The sequence below is a fragment of the Phlebotomus papatasi genome, chromosome 2, assembly GCF_024763615.1.
Source record: "Phlebotomus papatasi isolate M1 chromosome 2, Ppap_2.1, whole genome shotgun sequence".
NCBI lineage: Eukaryota > Metazoa > Arthropoda > Insecta > Diptera > Psychodidae > Phlebotomus > Phlebotomus papatasi.
In genome coordinates, this window is record NC_077223.1 from 52,876,521 (window position 1) to 52,900,331 (window position 23,811).

At 32.2% G+C, this 23,811-nt stretch overlaps 1 protein-coding gene and 1 non-coding gene across 3 annotated transcripts in view; one reads left to right on the forward strand and one right to left on the reverse strand.

Moving 5' to 3' along the window:
* Positions 1–6,134: 6,134 nt before the first annotated feature.
* The window catches only part of LOC129801638 (band 7 protein AGAP004871), a 51,808-nt gene continuing 34,131 nt past the window's right edge, over positions 6,135–23,811 (forward strand). The window contains exons 1-3 of one of the 2 annotated variants that reach the window (XM_055846876.1): positions 6,135–6,466; positions 7,397–7,507; positions 7,588–7,605. In XM_055846876.1, the coding sequence (XP_055702851.1) occupies positions 7,411–7,507; positions 7,588–7,605 (115 nt within the window). In that variant the 5' untranslated portion in view covers positions 6,135–6,466; positions 7,397–7,410. Of the gene's footprint in view, positions 6,467–7,396; positions 7,508–7,587; positions 7,606–19,616; positions 19,831–23,811 lie in introns of those variants that run through there. The other variant, XM_055846877.1, reaches the window with a different exon arrangement.
* Positions 13,600–13,672, reverse strand: Trnaa-agc (transfer RNA alanine (anticodon AGC)). Its single transcript has one exon. It is a non-coding gene; the product is annotated as a tRNA-Ala (tRNA).

Sequence of the window (23,811 nt, forward strand, 5' to 3'; positions counted from 1 at the left end):
CTTGCGATATACTAGGTGTTTCAGAATGAAAAGTCACATTTTCATCTTCAGCGGGTACGTACAGTGGTGGCCAAAATAATAGGACCACCCCTGCAAAACCATTATTTCACCTTTTTTATTTAAATTCGTTCAAATAATTTTGATGTAGAAATGTTCAAATAATTATCTTACGTCGAATACATATTATTTTGGCCGCAAGAGGTCTCTATTTTGTCACGGAATATGTCAATAGTGAAATACTGTTTTAAAAACGTAATTGGACATCGTAACAATGTAATAGGACCACTTTCATTTAAATAAATGAATGTGACCTATAAATCGAATAAGTGGAACTAAAGCTATATTTAGAAACTATAAGGGAGCATCTAAACGGGGGGATTTTATTTTGAAACCGCCATTTTGAAACAAAATTCCCCTACTGAGCTTTAGACCGGTGCATTTTGCCTACCTTTTGGCGCTTAAAATCTTCCTCTTCAAAAGCTCCATTTGTTTATGTTCGAATATTTCGACATTTCAGTCGAAAAGCAGGTGAAATAGCGATACGGTATCGGTCACTCTTCTGAATGTATCGTTTAATCTTTATCAGAATATGGTCGAATTGTTAAATAGACATCCTTAAAAAAAATAAAGAAATAGTTAAAAAGAATAAAGTCGATTTATAGAAAAATATACACTTAGGCGTCTTCTATACGGGGGGATTTCGAAATGCACCCCACTGTGCTATGCACCGGTGAGTCTCGGGAAATCTCCCCTAGTGGTTCATGCCTGAGATAAATTTTCTCCACCCTCTGTTATAAATTCTCCAAGTGTGCTCTAACTGAAATAGATAGTCTGGAAGACTTTCTATTTTATTTCGAAACGTTTCGAACGTCAATCACACAGTGTTTTACAATCAAAGAATTTGTTAAAGAGTGGTAAAGTTAATATTTATGCCTGGTGACGAACACTTTATGAAGAGGAGATGAGGCATCCATCCTCTATATCAAAATCGTCCTATCGCAGGATTTTATGCCAATTTTTGTTGCTAAAATAAGTTTTTATTTTACTGTAAATCAACTTTATTCATATATGTAAGGGTCTCTAAGTTCCTAGAAATTAGCTGAATATTACTTTTCAGCTGAAAAATTCCATAACTACACAAGGATGTCTATTTAACAATTCGACCATATTCTAATGAAGATTAAACTATACATTTAGAAGAGTGATCGATATCGTGTCCCAATTTCACCAGTTTTTTCGATTCTTGATAACTTTGAAAATAGTTCAAGAGAAAAACATCTCTTAAAAACAAAAAAAAAAGTTTAAACCCGCTTGAAATGTCAAAATTTTCGAATATAAACAAATGGAGCTTTCCAAGAGGGAGATTTTAAGCGCCGAAAGATAGGCAAAAATACACCGGGTCTAAAGCTCAATGGGGAATTTTTGTGTCAAAATGGCGGTTTCGAAATAAAATCCCCCCGTTTAGATGCTCCCTTAGGATATTTTCTTAATTTAGCAACAATATTGGAATAAAATCCTGCGATGGGACGATTTTGATATAAAGGTGCCCCACCTCCTCTTCCTTACAAAGGGAACATCTAAACGGGGAGATTTTATTTAGAAACCGCCATTTTGAAACAAAATTCCCCCACTGAGCTTTAAACCGGTGCATTTTTGCCTATCTTTGGCGCTTAAAATCTCCCTCTTCGAAAGCTCCATTTGTTTATGTTCGAATATTTTGACATTTCAAGCTATTTTAAATATTTTTTTTTTTATTTTAAGAGTCGAAAAGCAGGTAAAATAGGGACATGGTATCGATAACCCTTCTGAATGTATCGTTTAATCTTCATTAAGAAATAAAGAAATAGTTAAATAGAATAAAGTTGATTTATATAAAAATAAAAACTTAGGATATTTTCTTAATTTATCAACAATATTGGCATAAAATCCTGCGGTGAGACGGTTTTGATATAGGGTATGGGGATGGGTGCCCCATCTCGTCTTCCTTATAAAGTGTTCGTCACCAGGCATAAATAAACTTTACCACTCTTCAACAAATTCTTTGATTGTAAAACACTGTGTGATTGACGTTTGAAACGTTTCAAAATAAAATAGAAAGTCTTTCAGACTATCTATTTTAGTTAGAGTACACTTGGAGATTTTATAACAGAGGGTAGAGAAAATTTATCTCAGGCATGAACCACTAGGGGAGATTTCCCGAGACTCACCAGTGTATAACACAGTGGGGTGCATTTCGAAATCCCCCCGTATAGAAGACGCCAAAGTGTTCATCACCAGGCATAAATATTAACTTTACCGCTCTTAACGTAAAGTAACGAAAAATCCATTCGCGACAGAAATTCGGATATCAATTGCGTAGAAATAAATGATGAAAAATCGTCTATTTTTTGATTAATATTGGATGAGATCATATACAGTGAGTGTCAATAGTTTGTTGCCTAATGGATGTTTGAGAAATCAAGTGAAAAAAATGATAGAAAAAAATACTTTTCCAAATTTTTCTTTTTGCAGATGAGTTCCTTGTAATCCGTAGATATTATTTATAATTTTCAAAAAAAATAATTAATTTTATTTCATATCAAAAATAATTGTTTTCCAAAAGTTGGTTATTTTTGAAAAATCAAAAGTTTGTTGCCTCATTAAAAAAACTAATTCAAAATGGTGAAAACGTGCAACCAACTTTATGTAAACCGGTTACATTTTGAGCTTATGTCATTTGACAGGCAAATGGTAGATTTGTACATTTTTAAGGCTGTCAGTGGTAAATATATAGGTGTAAAAGTGATGATAAATAACAAGAAATAATCATTTTTTTGATAATTCATAATTTAGGTTATAATGGCAAATTACAAAAAGTTGGAAGGTGGGATATTGTCCAGAGATACTGCTGGAAGGAATCGGCGTCGCTTAATTGCCAAATTTTATGGAAATTCATGAAAAGTTATACATAAAATGGTCAAATATTATAGTTATGAGGCACGAGTACATCTGAAAAACGTTACTGGCAGACCTAGGGTATCGACTCAGAGGGTTGATAACAGCATTGTAAGTATCTCTGATAGTGACCCAATGATGTCTGCTTCATAAATTAAAAGATAGTTGGTTACTGAAGGAACACAGGTCCCTACAGTTACAAAAACGAGCTCATATTGAAAGAAAATGGTAAGAATGTTTGGGTGGCTCTCAATATTCCATTGGTAAGCAAGACCAATCTGAATAAAAAGTTGTAAATTTACTTGAAACATGTTAAACAAGTAAAACTACAATATTTTAACCAGATTAAACTAGCTAACCAATGGAATATTGAGAGCCACCCAAACATTCTTACCATTTTCTTTCAATATGAGCTCGTTTTTGTAACTGTAGGGACCTGTGTTCCTTCAGTAACCAACTATCTTTTAATTTATGAAGCAGACATCATTGGGTCACTATCAGAGATACTTACAATGCTGTTATCAACCCTCTGAGTCGATACCCTAGGTCTGCCAGTAACGTTTTTCAGATGTACTCGTACCTCATTAATATAATATTTGAATATTTTATGTCTAACCTTTCGTAATTTTCTATTAAATTTCGCAATTAACTACGCAGATTCGTTCCAGCAGTATCTCTGGACAATATCCCACCTTTCAACTTTTTGTAATTTGCCATTATAACCTAAATTATGAATTATCAAAAAACTGATTATTTCTTGTTATTTATCATCACTTTTACACCTATATATTTACCACTGACAGCCTTAAAAATGTACAAATCTACCATTTGCCTGTCAAATGACATAAGCTCAAAATGTAACCGGTTTACATAAAGTTGGTTGCACGTTTTCACCATTTTGAATTAGTTTTTTTAATGAGGCAACAAACTTTTGATTTTTCAAAAATGACCAACTTTTGGAAAATAATTATTTTTGATATGAAATATAATTAATTATTTTTTTTGAAAACTATAAATAATATCTACGGATTACAAGGAACTCATCTGCAAAAAGAAAAATTTGGAAAAGTATTTTTTTCTATCATTTTTTTCACTTGATTTCTCAAACATTCATTAGGCAACAAACTATTGACACTCACTGTATTCTGTCACTAGAAGAGGTTGAAAGTTTGGAGTGGTATATCTCAGCTCCTGATGAACATAATTGGATGAGTGAACTATTGTTGAAAAGCTTGGTTCATTAGCTTTTAGAATCTGGTATACTTAATCTGCTATGGATAAACCATGGTCATCCAGAACCATTTATGTCGAAGAAAACACATTTTGCAACGTCTTTTTTGGCCATCTACTTCTGGGACCAGGAGTAACCCACAATTTTCGCACAAGGACTGTTTGTTAGAGGAACTCAAAGGGTACAATTTGTGGAAGAAACTTTTTTCTTGGACATCTTACTTTTTTTATTCATCGACTTTTGCAAGAATTTTAACATTTTACACGCATAGAAAAAATGACAGAAATCCTTCTATCTCATTTTCTGGACAAACTAATGAAGATGTCGACTTGGAATGTTCTAAGTACTCCCCCATAAGTTGATCCAAGGAATCCAAATATCACATCAATTTCATCCCAACGTCTATCCTTCCCCTCCAGAAACCACTCTTTTAGGATTTCTGTAATTTTTTCCTTGCGTTTAACACTTCAAAATTCTTGCAAAAGTCGATGAATAAAAAAAAGTAAGATATCCAAAAAAAAAGTTTCTACCACAAATTGTACCATTTGAGTTCCTCTAACGAACAGTCCATGTGCGAGAAAAGTGGGTTACTCCTGGTCCCAGAAGTAGATGGCCAAAAAAACGTTGCAAAATGTGTCTTCTTCGACATAAATGGTTCTGGATGACCATGGTTTATCCATAGCAGATTAAGTATACCAGATTCTAAAAGCTAATGAACCAAGCTTTGCAACAATAGTTCACTCATCCAATTATGTTCATCAGGAGCTGAGATATACCACTCCAAACTTTCAACCTCTTCTAGTGACAGAATATATGATGTCATCTAATATATTAATCAATGGGTACGAATGAGTTAAGTGGATTTATCGGAGTTGAATCGGTCGAGGCATCCGAGTTTTGCAATCGTCGCTCATACATGGCCTGACTATAATTTGTCGTTAAATTAGTTTCCATATGTGTAATTTTGTGTCTTAGAATCACGTATTATTTTGAGTTTAATATATTTAGATTAATATATGGTAGACTTGTTGGGGATATTATAGTCATTTTGACTAATTATTTTAGTCTGGAAATTTTATTTAAATTGAGATTAATAGGATTTACTTATAGGGAGCATAAAATAATTGAAATATTATCATGTCTATTGCACTTTTACATTAAAAAAAATTGCACGAAATGATTACATTGATGTCCTTTATTACGCCAGTATAAGGATTTTGAGAAACAGCATTACTTTCATTGAATTAATTTGCATTTTATATCACACCAAGCTTCATCTTTCCTTTTACTATTCCATAAATAGTTGTGCACATTTTTACAACCTTGTTTTTTGACCCTTTGAAGACCAGAGAAGTAGGTCATCGGTGACCCACGTGTCTTCAAAAAGTTAAAGGAGAATTATATTATTTATAAAATATTTTTTATGACTTACAGGAGTGCATATATCATTATATCTATATATTAATGGCTTAGCATCACTTAAACAGTCTCCATTTATAAGACGCTCCTTCGAGGTTATTTATACCGATTGTCTTAGTATTCTATTGTATTATTACTATTAATTGGGATTAAGCACTTAGCATATAATTTCTCAGAAAATGTGAAGACATGCTGTAATAAAAAATTAATGATTCTGTTGAAGAATGCAGATCAACTAACATTTTAATTTGATGAATTACAAAAATCAAATTTGAAAAATATTAAAGTTTCATTCATTTCATTGCACGATTCTTTACAATAGCTTTTGTTGAAGCTGAAGTATCAAATTTCCGTGCGAATGCACCATTATTTAAACACCTCTTAGAAATTTTCGTCTCAATGCATAATTGATATCGAAGTTTGAGTTTGAGTTTGTGATTAATACAAAAATCAATTTTCGACATCTAAAAATACGATACATTCCTTTTAAATAGTGTTAAAAAAATCCCTTTTTATTCCTTCCCACCGTCGCGTCGCCGGAAGTATATTTTATTATGAAAGCTTTATAGTGAACGTCTGGCCAGGACACATGTCCGGAATGCAAAATGGTATCAGCATGGGGTTTCTGAGGAGACATAACGGCTCAATAATTGATATGAAAAATTGAACTGATATCGATTCTTCGCAAGAAAAGTGGTGGTTGAGTCTGATCGCTTAATAGAAATTCATATTTAGGTCAGTTTAGCGCCATCATTCAACAACTTCAGTTGGAAATTTGCTCGATATAAAATTCAAGTGCTTTACGGTTTTTAATTTTACTTCGGGAAAGAGAATTTTTGGGTTATTAATTTTTTTTTTTAATTTTTGAAGACAATTTTTAAGGTAAGTGCATTGTTCATATATTTTATTGTTAGAAGTCTACAAATATTCTAGTGAGGAAGTTTTTCAAGGCAGAACACAATGTGGGACACTGAAATTTTTCTTGAAACGCACGTAGAAGTTTAGTAATATGTTTATTGAGGAAGTAAATAAATTATATTAAACGACAGAGTGTTTTTTTTTAAATTATTGAAAAAAAATCAAATATTTTGTTTTAACTGTGAATTATTAAGGTCAAAGTAATTGAAAGAAATTTATTTCTTTTTCATGAGGTTTTTCTCACATTATTTATGTATTCAGAAACATGAACTTATGAACAATTCTCTTGGGGTGAAGTTTTTCAATTAATGAATTGCATCATCTTGAAACTTCAAAAACTTTAAAAACTTTTTAGAGTTTTCTCTTGCCAATTACTCTTGCTTTAACAAAATTATCTTCCAAAGTTTTCCAAAAGTTGACTCTCATGGGCATTACCAAAAATTTACATTTTGTGAGATTCACCCTGTTTCTTTGTCTTGTTTTAAGAACTTCAAGGTGGGAAATACGGTTGAAGGCTCATGTGTAGAAATTCACATGCTGCTATTAAATTTTCATGCGCTATGGTACACTGATAAAACTCTGTAAAATTGTATTAACTAACTCTATCAAAAAAGGGAGTCAATATCAGTCCGTGGGAATAATTACAAGAGTTTGAGGTGTGTTTGAAAACGACCAAAATTGAAAAGCAGGTGAAAACTTTAAGATCAACCCAAGAAACTATAAAATATTCATTTAGCATTTTTGGTCACATTAGTTTTCTGTCTCTGGCCTGATTTAATAATAAATCACTGCTTTTTGTGATAATTCTGACCTCACTGCGTGACAAAAACTCCCTTAGTGTAACAAAGAAAATCCACAACAAATCATTCAGTGTTTTGATCTCTTTGATGGCAGTTCACCTTCCGGGAATGGTTCCAATGGATCCGATGGGGCCAGCAGTCAATAATGGAGGGAATCCCCAATTCAGTGTCCCGAGAGATGACGAGTACAGAAAAAGGATTATTGGTGCATATTTTTTATAATTTAATTATTAATTGAGAACTTTAAAAATTTACTATATATTTCTACATGTGCTTTTCATGCAGCCACGATTGGACTTGGGGGTAAGTGATTACTAGCTCAATTTATATGACGATACACAAAATATGTGAAAATGATAAAATACTTATGACTACACACTAATGAAGTCTTAATTGTGGTAGAATATTACAAAGTTATGGAACATGCTGGTGATTTTCAATGATTTTTCTCAATTTGATACTTTTAAACATTTTTTTTATTTCACATTAGGAAAGTACAAGCAAAAATAATTTTAGAATTATATCTCCTAGTGCATTGCTAAATTGTAATGCTTTCTGATGAATCTTCTTGGACACTAAAGTATTACGATTTTCGATTCCCAAGTAGTAAATAAATAAATTATAAATCCTTTAAGATTTTAGAATCATCAAACGCTAGAGCTTTTCCAAATAGCAAAACTTTTTCTGACCACGAAGAGCAAAGTTAATGCCCAACGCACAATAACTTTTGTTTAGTAAACATGTTTTTGACATTTTAATGAGAGTGAGTGAGATCCAAGCGAGCACTGTTAGCTGATAAAAGGTGCGCGTTCAGCAAATCTTTGCTGAATCCATCAGCAAAAATGTGCTGACCAGTCAGCAGTCGCCGAACAAAAAGTGCTAACCAAACATGTGGAAATGGCACTTCCTCGCGAATTTTTGTTTAGGATTAGAAGAATTCAGCTGAAGATACAAATATTTTCAGCGGAATTGAAATCAGTTAGCATTTGGTACTCGCTGGGATCTAGGTCTAGTCATCTCGCTCTATCTCATAGGAAATTTTGAAAACATGTTTATAAACAAAAGCTATTGTGCGCTGGGCATAAGGAAGCAATTTTAACAAAGATTGAGTGTTATATCTCCACATGTTCTATCCCATATACTTTATATCTAAAATTACATAATTTTTTTAGGAGTTTTGTTTGAAATTGAAAAATTCGTATGTTCTAAATACTAAATATTCTAAATACTAAATATTTGTGTATTGCAAAATCGACTTATTATACGAGATAAAAGCATCAACATATTCGTTGATCTTCAAAGATTTTTAATGATTATAGTTAAACTCAGTTAATTTTCCTCATTCCACCCATTATATTATGGTGATATAAAAAGAAAAACTTATAAATCGCATTTTTTTCTTTCGTGGGACATTATTCACATGATATCTCCAAAGTTATGTTAGAAAATTTAATTTTTTTTGGAAATTTACATATTAACTTCACCTTGTAGCTTTCATTTCCTATTCATATAGGATTCCTATTGGAATCATTATATTTCCTATAAACTTTAATATTTTTTTCTGGACAGTTACAAAATGTATCATACAAGGATAATCGTTGTATCATAAATTTTTTGTGTAATAAAATTTTTTATCTTTACTCCTTACTTATTGAACATAAAATTTGAAAAGCTTTTTTTAAGCTTTGGTACGGCGATGACTATTGGTAACTGGTTATGTTATATGTTTATTATTAAGTCAAATACCTATGAACTGTTCGTTTCTATAAATTTATCTTAAAAAGTTATGCGAAAAATTTGCGGGATATGAGGACGTGATCCTACCTTCAATAAAAGTATTTTAGTACATTTTATAGAAAAACGCATTGGCTAATTCTGCCCTTGGCTAATTATACCTCGCTCCCCTCTACATAATATTTTCATAAGAAGAAAAATTATCATTCATCGGTATTGTCAGAAAAATGATTTCAATTTTTGTATGGGCTAGTTTTGTTCCTATCGTCCATAGATCTAAGACTTTTTTATTGATTTTGTTTATCGGTTTCATTTTATTGTTGATTTTCGGTCAGTAAAAAACGTTTCGTCCTTAATATGTAAATTCTAAAGGCGAACGGAAATACTTTCCAAGTATTTTTATATTGCTAATTTTAAAGTGAGCTTATAATATATGAAATTTGTTCTTAACACCGGATTGAAGATTTAATCTCACCCTAAATCTTTAAATTTTCTTTGTCTCAGAATTGAGGTGTATAGCACCTTTGAATTGGGGTACCTGTTTTTTTCTCCTATTTCTAAATGGAATTGAGCCTTATGGTAATTAAATTTATCGGTAATCGCCAGTGGAAGTTTTGTTTCACCTCAAGAACAAAAACAAATTCTCTGTCTTTCACAGAGCTTTCGATCTTCGATCCGAATGTGGACCTCATTTAGTGGCTAAAAAAAGGTTTTCATTTATTTTCAAGAATATTCTTATACAATGTCGTTTCTTCTTCATTTGAACAATTTTTAAATCCAACTCACTCGACTAGACAACGTTTTATGATTTCCTGAACACAGTCTAGTCGAGTGAGTCGAAATTTAAATTAAGAATCGTTTATAATCTACATGCTTTGCTTGTTTACAAATAAATTCGAAATTATATTATTTTAAGACTTATAATTTTAAATACAAGCAAGTTTCTTTCCATCTTTGAAAAAAACACAATAATTTTTACATCTTAAAAGTAAATGTTTTGATGGGGTAATTGAAGCATGTGAAACAGATTGGATTGTCACACCAAATTCTATATCGAAACTTAACTAATTAATGAAATTAACTAATGAAACGTATCTTGCAAGAGATAATTCGTCAAAAGCAAAGAATAATTTTCTAAAAATTGTTCGTTACTTAATAGAATTTTAAGTACCGTCGTTGCGGGTATTGCACGTTTTTTCGCTATTTTTCAACTTTACCCTCTAAAAGTGGACAATTAAAGTGAAGGGAGGGGGTTTAATGGGTAAAATTATTTGTATTCAGTTGTTAATGAATGGATTTTGTGCTACTAGCATTAATTTTATAAAATTTTACTATGTTAAAAAAAATCAAGAGAAAAAGCTTGTATTTGGGATATAGGGTGCGGGTGACTTTGCACTTTTTAATAAATACCAAAAAATCAACAGTTTCTGATAATAAACTACAATGAAGATCTTCAGACCTAATGGTAAGAAGACGTAAGAGATCTACAAGATGACCTGGTCGCCATCTTGATTTGACGTTTCTGTCCACCATTTTGAATAACTGGCAAAACTTAAAACTTGTCCTATTGGGCTGAAATTTTAGTATGTTGTAGCTCATATAAATACCTTCTCAAAATGTATATTTGTTCCGACTCAGGTCGAGCAATTACCTAAATACAGAGGCTCAAAGTTTAAAATTTTGAAATATTCATATTTTGGCGATCTTTATTTTCTAATGCCCAGCGCACAATAACTTTTGTTAGTGAACATGTTTTCAAAATTTTCTATGAGATAGAGCAAGATGACTAGATCTACATTTCATTCACTCTCATAGGAAATTTTGAAAACATATTTACAAACAAAAGTTATTGTGTGCTGGGCATAATCCTGCAAGGAGTTTCAAGTATAAGGTGGGCCAAATCGAACTGCCAGTGACGTAGATACTTTTACCCGACTAGTACAGTGTTGACAACTCAGATTTATGAAATATTTGTAATAGAAAAATAAGAATTGAATAATTTTGAAAATATTATTCTCGTTATTTCTCAATTTATATAATAATTTTCTGATTCTATAATTTTCTGATAATTTTTATGAAATATATTTTAAATTGTTATTAAATTCAGTACGCTTACGTACCCAAAAACTGTGTAACATTTTAATTCACGGAGAGCTACATCTCGTGAGTTTTAGCATACTGTAAAATTGGGAGAGACTCTTTGTAGTAGTGTCCTTCGTTTTAACAAAACTTAAATATTTCGAAAAAGGTTAAATTTTATTTTATTTTTAATGGTGCTGGCACACCTTTTCAATTGAGTGAATTTCAAACGATTGAAATTTTACCTCTCTTACTCTTTCAAACTAAAATCAGATATAGCTATTTCTTTCTGTCAAATGGATATTAAATTTCAATGTCATTTACGATTTTGATTTTAAATTTCATTTGGAAGAAAGAGACAATTATATCTGATTAAAGTTTGAAAGAGTAAGAGGTAAAATTTCTAACGATTGAATTTCACTCAATTGAAAAGGTGTGCCAGCGCCATAAGATTGTACTTTACATTTTTCTTTATTTAATTTATTTTTAAGTTTCTCCAAAAAAACATATATGAGTATTAAATGTTCTGACACATTTGTGATGTGCTCATATGATGTATGGTCCACCGGGTTTCGTGCAAAATTTTTGTCAAGTAGAATTTTGTGGAAAAATAGTATAAGAAAAGGAGAAAAAACATTGAATATCCGTTTAATTGATAAGAACAATTATTAATGTTAACAATTAAATTAGAAATTTTGATACATTCCCAACATTTTACTGAAATGTTTTCGCATGAGATTTTGGCGCGAGGCAAGAACCGATGACTTTTGACATAACCTCCAAAAAGTATCTACGTCATCACCAGTCCGATCTGGCCCACCTTATTACTTTGTTATTTGTTTTTATTCATCTTGATAATCCTGAATTTTGAAACCTAAACAAGATGCCTCAGTAACCATTAAAGATGGTTGAGGCTTTTATTTTATATATTTATTTATTCTTACATAATTAAAAAAAAATATATGAAAAGTGCATTAATTTAATTTTTTTTATTTTTTCATCTTTGCAAAAACAGTTTTTCAGATCTTCAAATAACATGCTGTTATAAACAAAAACATTACTTTTCGTTTTGTTTGTTCGTTAGATCGAATCGTCTAACGATAGCGCTTCCTTTTCTGTGATAATTTCGATAAAAGAAGCTCCCGATAGGTCTGTATTCATGAAAATGACAAAATATTGAACTTGAAGCCCCAGTATCCAGACTAGACAATCGCTTGACCTAGGTCGTATTTTATATATGCTCTTAAAAGGCCTTGACATCAGCTAGAACATACTAAAATTTCAGCCCAATCGGATGAGATTTTTGTTTTGATTGTTATTTAAAATGGCGGACAGAAACGTCAAATCAAGATGGCGACCATACCATCTTGTAGATCTCGGTTATTTTATCTTAAATTACCAAAAAATTGGATAATTTTTAGCCAAATACTTCTATAATAAAGCTTTATATGTATGATATAAATAATTTATATGTATGATGAAAGCTTTTTAAATGGCATTACATCTTGAATTAGCGAATTCAGTATGAATCAATTATTTAAAAGAAAACCACATCTTTGACAATATCTTTTTTATTAAAATTATGTATTAATATGATTGTTGTGATTTCTTATTTATGAGTATATGATTTATTTTATTTTAAATATTGTTTTTTCCCAAAGATTTTTTATGTGAGATCTGCCATGAACACGTACAGTTGTAAGTTAGATTTACCGATCTTTTTGTTGAATAGGGAAAATTGGTGTATTTTTTATGTGCGCATAAATCTCTCGCATATATTTCAAATAATCAGAAATTGTGAGGTATAATACGCGTGCTGAGGAGAGTGAATTTATATAGGGAAATAGAACAGTAAATTAAATTTCTATCATCTCGGGGAAATTTCATGGAACGGTGGGTAGATTTTGTACGTCACAATGAATGACGTCAAGTGATGTCTCTAAAGTCAGTGGCTTTCAGTGTTAGAGTTCACAGAAATCCACTGACCCCATTTCTACCCCATCATGATGCATTTTTTTCCATCCCTGTGGGTGGAACACTTTCACTCACTGAGCTTTTTATGGGTGGTGGTTCTGAGTTCTGACGCGCTTCGGATGGGCTGTTACCTCAAGCTCTTTCTTGACATCATTGCCATTACATTTGATTGCACAATTATTATTTTTGTTGCCACAAATTGTGGTGGAATAACACATTAAAAATAAACTGGATGGAACAATGCGTATGATGAAGCTTTTGGCACCCGCTCATATCGTTCATTCCTATATTCACTATAGATTGACAATTCTCTTGTGTAGCTCTGTGAGACACTAAAAGAATCAAGCGACGCCAGGATTTTTTTTTACCCATGATAAAAAGAATGGAATGAGTTGAGAGGAATTTGTCAACTCAGTCGAGCAAAAATTCAATTTCTCGCTTCACGAAAGATCACAACCGAGCGCGCAAGTTGAGCTTAAACGGTAAGGATCAGTTCGTGCAAAAAATCCTTGGAGATGCCGGGTATCGATCCCGGTACCTCTCACATGCTAAGCGAGCGCTCTACCATCTGAGCTACACCCCCTGATACAACCCAACCTTTCGAAAGTCTGTTTTAAAACTCAAAATTGAACCAGTTTTTGAGCCAATCAAAATGTTGTCACTCGCACTTTTATCGTGACTGTGCAGATATTTAAAACAATTATGTGGTGAATGGTTTGAGATTGAACACCAAACTGAAAAGCCTCGAGGCAATCATAAATTTGAGTGTATAATATTTACGATGCTTGTGTTTTTTTTTAGAAAAAAAACACACTTGAGCAAAGAGTAAGAGAACAATAAAATTAATGTCTTTTGAATATCACGAATTTCTTTGGAGTGTTATATGGAAGTTTTAAGTCGTATTCAAAGTTTTATGTTAAATTAAGCATTACCGCCTTATAACTAATTCTTAAGATTATAAATTTTAATACTTCATATGTATATGTATGTGAATTAGGAAAATTCAAAATGTAAAACCATTTAATTTCATTATTAAATTTTAATTGAAGTAGGGTATAAGGAACATCTATTGGCACTTTAAGAAATCGAATCGCGACTTACTGACATCCTAGTTTGTATCGTTTAGAATATAAAACATGCTCAGGACATCGATTTTGATTAGTTTTGTTTAGGACTCGTTTAAAGTGAAATTTTGAACCAAATACTGTAATAAAGTTTGGTTGGCATCCGGATTTAATAATTTTATAACTGGATTAAGCATTGATATGTAGTGTGATCACTGTTATATGATCTACGCAATATTTTTTAACCATTTTGCTGGATCAAAATCCATTATTGAAAGATATTTTGCCTATGGGATTGTATTTTGATTAAATTAACCATAATTTAGGATGTAAAGAAAAAATACCGGAAGTGATAATGGAAAATGCTGTATACCAACAGGTTAGCATAATATTGCATTCCTATTAACGTAAATAATCCGTAAAATAAAATTTTAGACCAAAAAGTTGCGTTTCAGAACAAGGAAATAAAATTGTGTCAATGCATCATTTCTTTAACCCTTTAAGGACGCGAAGGCCAAAAATCGGTAACTTTTTAGAGCAAAGCATAACTTTAGAAGATCGTAGGAAAAATTTCATTTTTGGGTCTCCGGTGACCCAATCGTCCTTAAATGGTTAAAAGTTTGTAAAAACATATTAGTCCTTTTGCCAAAAAATTCTAATCAAGCATATTCTGTACCTATAATATTAAATCCTGAGATATTATTTTTTTTTATAGAGAACTGTGAAACATTGACACAATATTGCCCTGTAGGGGGAAGTGGGGCACCTTTGAATTGGGGCACCTTTGAAATTGGGCTTTTTTCTCCTATTTTTAAATGGAATTGAGCCTTATCATGACGCAATTTAGCTTCGCAATTGCTTTGTTGAGCTAAATTATATCATAATAAGGTCCAGTTTCATTTAAAAATAGGAGAAAAAAGCTCAATTTCAAAGCTGCCCCAATTCAAAGGTGCCCCACTTCCCCCTACTGTATTTCATTATTGTAAAATTAACACAATAATGAAATAAACAAAGGTTATATTTTTTTAGCATATCATTTTAGACTTTTAGGCTATTTTCAGGGAAATATGAAAATGCGTGAAATATTAAACTGTGTAAATTAAAAAATATTAAAGTAGGGTACCTTTGAATGTGGGGCAGCATTGAAATTGGAATTTTTCTCCTATGTTTAAGTGGAATTGAGCCATATCATAATGTAATTTAGCTTCTCAATCTGTTTGTGCAGCTAAATTATATCATGATAAGGTTCAATGTTATTTAAAAATAGGCGAAAAATCCTAATTTCAAAGGTGCCCCACATTCAAATGTGCTTCACTTCCCCCTATCTTTGAAAATGGACTTTTTTCTCCTATTTCTAAAAGGAATTAAGGCTTATCATAATGTAATTTAGCTTCAAAATGATTGATGAATCATGAGTGATGCTGAGTTTAAGGATAGGAGAAAAAGCCCATATTAAAGGCTGCCCTAACTCAAAGCTGACTCTATTCCCCTTACTTCTATTCCCGCTGTTTCTAGTTTGGTTCTAGCTTCGCGTTTATACCCTACAATTTCAACGATAGTTTTTTTTTTTCTAAATTGCCCAAAATCTTCTTTATTGAATAATAAATAGTCAGTAAATTTTATGAACTTTTATAAATCGCACTGCTTCAAAGAACACAAAAAGCCTATAAAATAATTGGAAGGCAGCCAAAAATGAAAGCTAAAAAATGGTGCATATATAAAATTTAACTTGGCGCTCCTTCGACTGACAAACCTTATTTGGTAATTCCATCCACATATCAACCACAATATTTTCCGTACCCAGCCTCCATTAAAAAAAAGAATGTAAAATAATTTACAATCTCCCTTGAGGTCTTCTTTCTGCCATTTCCACGCAGGGAAAATCAAGAAAAGGTGCAAAAGTTCCCTAAAATATTATGAATGGTTGTGAGTGGGAACGGAAAAGTTCCATCCACAGGGAATACATGGTTGTATATAACAGAATAATTTAATTGTTTTAAATTAAATATTCACGAAAGATGGAAACTCAATGGACGGTATTTTTCCTCAAATTTTTGCTAAAAAGTGTATGAGGAATATGCTTTTATAGAATGGAAATTGTTGGGAAATTCGTGACATGAAAATCCGTATAATTTCCATTTTGTCTTGGATGAAAGATGATGGTATGACTAATTAGTAAATCCAACTTATCATTGAACCCACATCTTTATCCCTAGAACACCACATATTCTTGTGGATTTTAATAGGGGTTTGTCTATAGTCTATTGGGGGTCCTTTGAAATCTATTTCTTGTCCTAACAATTACCAGCAATTGCCACAATGTAAGCTGATATGTAAGATAAGCAATTGTATTTGAGTGGAAAGTGATACATGGAAGATAAATTGCCAGGATTTGTGAAGGATTTCAATATTAATGCTATAGAGGATGATCTTAGTAAAGTTATGTCGATAATTCTGAAGATAGATGTAACATTTTATTACTAAATAATAGAATAAAGGTGTTAAACATTCCTAAAAGACTTAAAAAATCAATGCTAATCCAAAAAATGAAATATTTTCTCTGAAAACAGTTAAAAATCAACACAACTTAAAATATAAAGTATATATTATTATAGCTTAAAAATACAATTATTTTAATGTTAAGGCCTCTCTACACATTGCGAGCAATCCATTGTCCTCCTCCCGGACTTCTTGGCGAAGGCGGTGCATTACGTGATTGTTACATATGAAAATTATCTTAATCATTCAAATCTTTGCACTAGGAGGGACTCGAACTCACAAATGGGAGAGTAGAGTCAGAGATCGTATCCGTCCAAGAGTCAACGCTCTTGCCTATTGCGGCACTGAGATCCCTAATTTAAATTTCCAATTCCATAAAAAAATAGAAGAAAAAATCCCAATTTCAAAGCTGCCCCACTTCCCCATACTACATTTTGCTGATATATCTCTCACAAGCAAAATGTGTAGGGGAGACTGGGGCAGAATTAGCCAGCAAATGAAGCCTTTTCTTCGCGCATAATTTGTAAGAAAAATGATAAGGTTTGTCTAATGTTTTTATATTTTATAAGTAGTATTAGGATATTGGCTGTATAAAACCGTGCAGGTCAAAGTTCTAAAATCCTTGACTTTTTCTAGAGAGGTTAATGAAAAAAGTATGACACATTGGCTACACGTGCCCCGGCCTGGGTAGATATAGAAATTTTCGGGGTACTAATAGCCACCATTTTTCCTGCCGAAATTTTAAACTAGAGATACCAAATATTCTTTCACTTGATACACTGAAGCACACTTATGCTAAATATGTCACTTAAACCCTTATGGCCTAGACACACTTTCGATTTAAGCCGAGAGACGACTTAGTGGAAAATTACGGAAATGTAGTTTAATCATTATTTCGAATATAGTTACGCTAAGCCGTCTCTCGGCTAATCCTCAAGTCTGTCGAGACTCTTAAACTTAAATTAAAAGGCTTTGGGCGACTTTTTTAAGCAATTATTGTAATTGCAGCAAAATTGATGCAAACATCCTGAAAATTTTTTTTTTCTCAAATACCACATCCAAATGGCAATATTGCTAGGAATATTAACCCATTCAGTCAATGTACCAGAAATACTTGAGATAGACTATTCATATTTTGGGATTAGTTTCCTACAGATTAATAGATGAATTTTTTGAAAAGGAAAATTTTTTATCCATTATGGGGGCGCGAGGAACCGCCCTCAAACACGCGTCTTAACGGTCACTGAATTTAAATTCTGTACATTAATTCATTACAAACTCTATTGATTTAGATAGCGTAACTATCCAAGAAAACATATTGGTGATCAGAATTCAAATCAGGAAAGAGGATGAAGGTCATTTTTAACAAATTCGACGGGATGTCGAATTTTCCGTCCGCCATTTTGAGCAAAATTTTTGCATGACTTCACGCGAAGCGAGCAAAGGACAACAAAATGTATTCCCATTTCTGTTAAGCTATTTTTTCCAAGTAATTGAAGGACTAAAGTAACTAAAAATCTATTTCTGACAGAAATTCGAATATCTATTGCACTGGAATAAATCATCTAAAATCACTCAATTTGCATATGATGTATAATACCATGGTAAGGAATGGGTTAATAATACATTATCATCTATAACAATTTATCCATATATTAGTGAAAAATCATTGATAGTTTTAGCCTGCCACGGAAGAGTGGCTACAACTGCCCCCATAGCTGTTCAATGTTTCTCATTTTTTTTATAAAAAAAGGATATAATTTTATCCAAGTGAAAAATATTTTTTTTTAACTTCATTAATCCAGAAACAGGGTAAAACTATGACATCTTGAATAGAAACTCAGAAAACCAAAATCTGGGCCAAAAACTGAAACATCAAAATTACAATTTCATACCCATTTTATAAAAAATGCTTCTAAATTGTAGGATAACAGGATCAGGTTTATAAATATTTCAGGGAATATAGGGATGTGTTCCCACTTTCATTAAAAAATACTTCGCTTAATGTACATTTTAAGGAAAACGAGAAAAATCCACTTTCTACTTTTACCCCTGGCTAATTGTACCCCGGTCTCCCCTACGACCATTTCGTATTGTTAGTTTTCTATGAATTGGCAAGGAAATCCTCCAAAGAGAAAATTTCTGTGAAAAGCTCTTAAAATTCTTATACGACACTGAATAATGGAATTGACAATATGTTTTTTCTCTAGCTCTCAGTCAGTGGAAACTCAATTGAGTGTTTGTCTTGTTATTTTGAGAATTGGATAAGTCTAAACATGATATAGGGAATATCCATCGGATTGTGATGTAAACTGTAAATAGCTTCCGCTTCTGAAACCACTTTTGATGCCAACTTGAGTAGATGTACTGACCCAGATAAACACATTTACTGCTACCTAGCTATGATGTCATAACTAAATTTTCTCGGAAAATCTACTGGTATTAAACTAATATTGCATCCTACACTACTGAATTTATAAATTGAAATTTATGACTGTATATTCATTTATCTCAATTTCAATTCCGGAACAAATAGTTTTTGGCATGAAAGAACTCACAATTAAATTGAAATTTTCCTTTTTGAATTCAATAAGGTTTGTGGATAAGAGTTCTAACAATGGCATCTGATGAAGGTATTCGGTGGTCAAACAGGTGTTTGTGGCATGTTCAACTTTCAGTTGCTCAATTCATCATCATCCATTCTTGTCTTGCCTCAAGAATTCAAATACCACCCACTTTGGAGATCTTTTCCAACCCTCTGGTTTCCTAAAACGGGCGTCATCCCGTTGCCCCACTTAATGTTCAGTGCACTCGCATGCTTTTTCGCCTGCGAATTCTATCAACCCTGTTACACGTTTCAACCGAAATGTGTGCGAACGCAAGAACTCCTCAGGGGACTCATGCGCACTCCAAAGCTCCCACAATTTCCCTCGTGGAAGCTCAACAGCTTCCCCAATGATTCGCGTCAGTCGACAGTATTTCACCTCAAAGGACAGTTCAGTTTATGAAAATCATTGTTTTCTTCGGGAATACTCCGCGGGACGATTAAGTGTTGCTAGTGAGTGTTGAATGGCACCAACAATGCAAGCACCACCACCAATTAAAGCACCTCCGGAACAAGGTGGTTCCACAAGACGTCCAGAAACTGGCGCGTCGGGATCTTCAATGTATACTCATGGTGAGATTTTAAAATTTTACCCAGAGAACATTTAAGATATCTTGAGATTGAAACCACTTGATAGATATTTCATCAAATGAGAAATACAATTAAAAGAGTTCTTGTGTAAATCGGGGAAGTTATATTTGTACTCTTTTAACATGAGTACAATTCCGATGGACAAAAATGAAATTTATAGAAGTGCGGAAAATATAATAATTAAGCGGATTTATATCTTATATACACCTATTTTATACATAGTATAACATTTTATTAGACTTTTTTTCGTGTAATTTTTATTAATGTCTCTAAAAATATTTCCATTAAACTTATTGATTTTATAAACAGTATTGTTGTTTACGAAAAAATTGAATTTTAAAAATTATCACTTGATTTATTTTCACTAAACTTATTGATTATAATGAAGTTTTTTTTTGGTAGATTACTGACGACAAATAGCAAAACAGTTTATCCATTGAGAATGAAAATACAAATTGAAAAATCCAAAATAGTTTTCCAAGAACATCAAGTTTATTGTATTTTTACAAAAAGCAATTTAAAATAAATTGTGTGTATTTTGTGTGCATTAACGACACATGTTAACTACTTATAAGCCGTTTTAAGTTTTCAAATATATTCCAAAATTTTTGTCAGTGGGAAAAAAAAGAAGAAAAATGAGGCAACCACTCTCCTGAAGTGATATGGGTATTTTATTTGCATCAATTGGAGGAGTGCCTGGCAGAAAATTCTCTCCTCGAGCTCGTTAAATATTTTCTTAGTATTCTCTTGCTCTTCTCACCCCTGGGTTCATTGTAGTAATTTTTCAGGAACCACCATCCCTCTCTCATGGTGGGGTTTTGCCCTTCAAAGAATGGATGATGATACTTGTCGTCGTGGGTATAGAGTTGGTGGAATGTTAGAAGAGTATAAGAGTTTCTCATGCTCCATTGTGTGTTATTTATGGGGTGGATAAATGGCAAAGTTAGCAGAAAATGATCCCTTCTTTTCAGTTTGGGAAATTATTGGAAAACTTTTAAAAGCAATGTACACCAATTCGCAAAAATTTTTTGAAAAATATGCAGCAAATGTTAAAAAATTATATTTCACCAGGCGTCCCCACTTAAGTCCTATGGGGAAAGCGAGGAAAGCTTGTACTCATTGAGTCGTTTTTCGTGGAAAAGTTACTTAAATTGAAAAATTTGCTAAATAATATTGCTAAAGAATCAAATATTAGAGTTTGAATTAAAAAAAAAATGTTTCAATGCACCAAAACACACGTTTCTTTCAGTAAAAAAGATATAATTTACCAGGCGCCTCCACTCAATAAACCTTTGGAATTATCAAGACTTCATGAAATACCACAAAGTGACAATCTCATTGAAATATTTCTATTGAAGTTTAGCTATTCTCATTTAAGTGTTTCTTTTTTTTAATTAAAAATAAATAAGTAGAGAAAAAAAAATTGGGAGAATAAAGAAGACTTCCCTGAGAAGATTAAAAGCTCACCAGGCGTCCGCATATTGATATTTTTTTTACTTCACATAATTGGAAATATCTCAGAACTTTATTAAAAATAAAAGCCAGGCATCGAAAGAGTATTGTGATATCCTTTACCTGTCTCAGTATGATGATTCTTACAAAAGTTTTATCTAAATGTTTTACAACTCTTCAAGTGCGGAAAAAAAGCGAGGGAGATCAGAAGATGAAGTAACAATTTGTTATTAATTCAATTGTAAAATGTGTGTCAATGTTGGTGAAAGTCTGTAAAATATTTTGTGCTATGAAAGCACTTTACGTGTCTGTGGTGGAAATTTCTTGGGAGAAGAACTTGACTCCAATTTCATTAATACGCTCCCCTATACTTCTTCCTCAAACCTGACTTTCCTTCGGCTGAGTCATGAGACATCCTACTGTGACACCACCCACCACCTTGAAGGATGAGCTGACGAATATTGAAGCACAATTGCGTCTTGTTATTATATTAATGTTAGCAATACACCTCAGTGGTTTCCGTACCGAACTACAAACATTTGCAGGCTGCTGATGCCTGCAGAATGCTACAAACTTCACTCGGAATTACGTGTGAGAATAAACTTTCTCACGATAAGTGAGTCTCTCGGGGATTTTCATATATTCTCTCAAACCACAAAATTACCACTAGATCCAACACATCCAAAAGATTTGCCACACAGCAAGATACCTTTCTTATTTTCTTTTTTTGCAAATGGTTGAATCTTTCCGAGAGAAAGAGCTCCGTAATTGGATGGGTATAGTGCCTTAAGAAACTCTGTCAATGCATTATTAGGCAACTTATAAAGTTATTATCATTATATTATTCATGTTACGAGGATCAGTAGTAAAAGTGCCACTGATTGTATGTCTCTAATTTATTTACTTGTATTATTTCCATTTGAAAAATTAAGAAAACTTTTTGCTGATCCTAAGCTATTCATCTGAATAAAATTTTATTTAGAAGTCATAAATAAGAAAACTACTAAACAGAACTAACAAAATAGCAGATGAAATTATTAGACATCTTATCTAACAATTACGAAATCTAAAATGGGTGGCAAACTTTTTAGTTTTGTGGAATGCTCACCAACATCCAAGAAAAACTAGCTATACTTAATTAGCTTGAATATAGTTCATAAACATTTTCCAAACGATTCTTTAAGAAAAAAAAACTTGAGCTATACCTGTAATTTCTCCACCCTCTCTTACAAAATATTTATTTCCTTTTTGTAAATCCTCTTTTTATGTAATATAAAAATGTACAGGGGGAATGAAGTCATTGTAAACAGAGAGCAGTTGTGAGCACTGCGAATTTTTCATTTGTTTTAAGACTTTAAAGGACGAAGCGTATATTATTTATAACAGGGGCAGCCAAAATCCTGAAAAGAGAAATTATATGGAGGATAATGTGTAGAATAATTTTCCAAGCCACAGAAAGTTTCCCTTTGCCTCCAGCAAGCGCGGGTGCAAGTAACTATAACACTTTTAAGAATTCTGGATTTTGGCTTCCAGGATTTTAACTGGGATCCATTTATAAATATACGCCATGTCCATGTAATTTATAAAAAAATATTATTCTAAAATTACGATAATTCGCATATCTACCTAATCATTGAGATTTTTGTATAAAAATCGCAAATTACAGTAGGGGAGGGTGGGGCAGTTTCACCCCTAAATTGCGAAATGGATTTTGGGACCATTTTGCAAAAAGATAATAAACAGAAATAAAACTTTGTATATTCTTTCAATTACAGTTGAGTTTAGGGGTAATAAAAATAATAACAATAATCCTTTAATTTCATTAGTCTATTGTGGAGAAATTCATTTCACTTGAAAGGCAGAATGAGTGAAAGTCCCCCATTGCGGGGCAATTTCAAGATAAAAATGAGGCAATTTTTGAGAAAGATAAAACGTGTTTATAGGAAACTTGCGATACCAGAATTGATTAAAATCACTATTTTGAAGTCTTCTAAGATTCCAAAACCTAAAAATATAATCCAACAAGAACTTTATAACAGAATTTTAACACTAATTAATCATACAGAGAAAATAAAATATCGCCAAAGATTTCCAAGCCAATTTCTCATTATTTTTTTATTTTAATTTTTATACGAAAGAAATGTCTTTTGTAGTGCTAAGCTAATTCTGTACATTGCTGGATCATTATATCGCCTTAGAACATGTCCTTTTTAGTATAACAGTTTTTAATAGTATTTTAAAGTCTTGAATTTTTTATAATACTAAAAAAAATGTACAATATCTTGCTGATAACATTCTGAACAGATATTATAACAATTAAATTCATCATTTGTAAGCACTTAACCCATTCAGTCAATGTACCAGAAATACTTGAGATAGAATGTTCATATTTTGTGATAAGTTACTTACAGATTAATAGATGAATTTTCTGATAATTTTTTTGTATCTATTATGGGGCACGGGGAGGCGCTGTCAAACACACGCCTTAACGGTCACTGAATTTAAATTTAC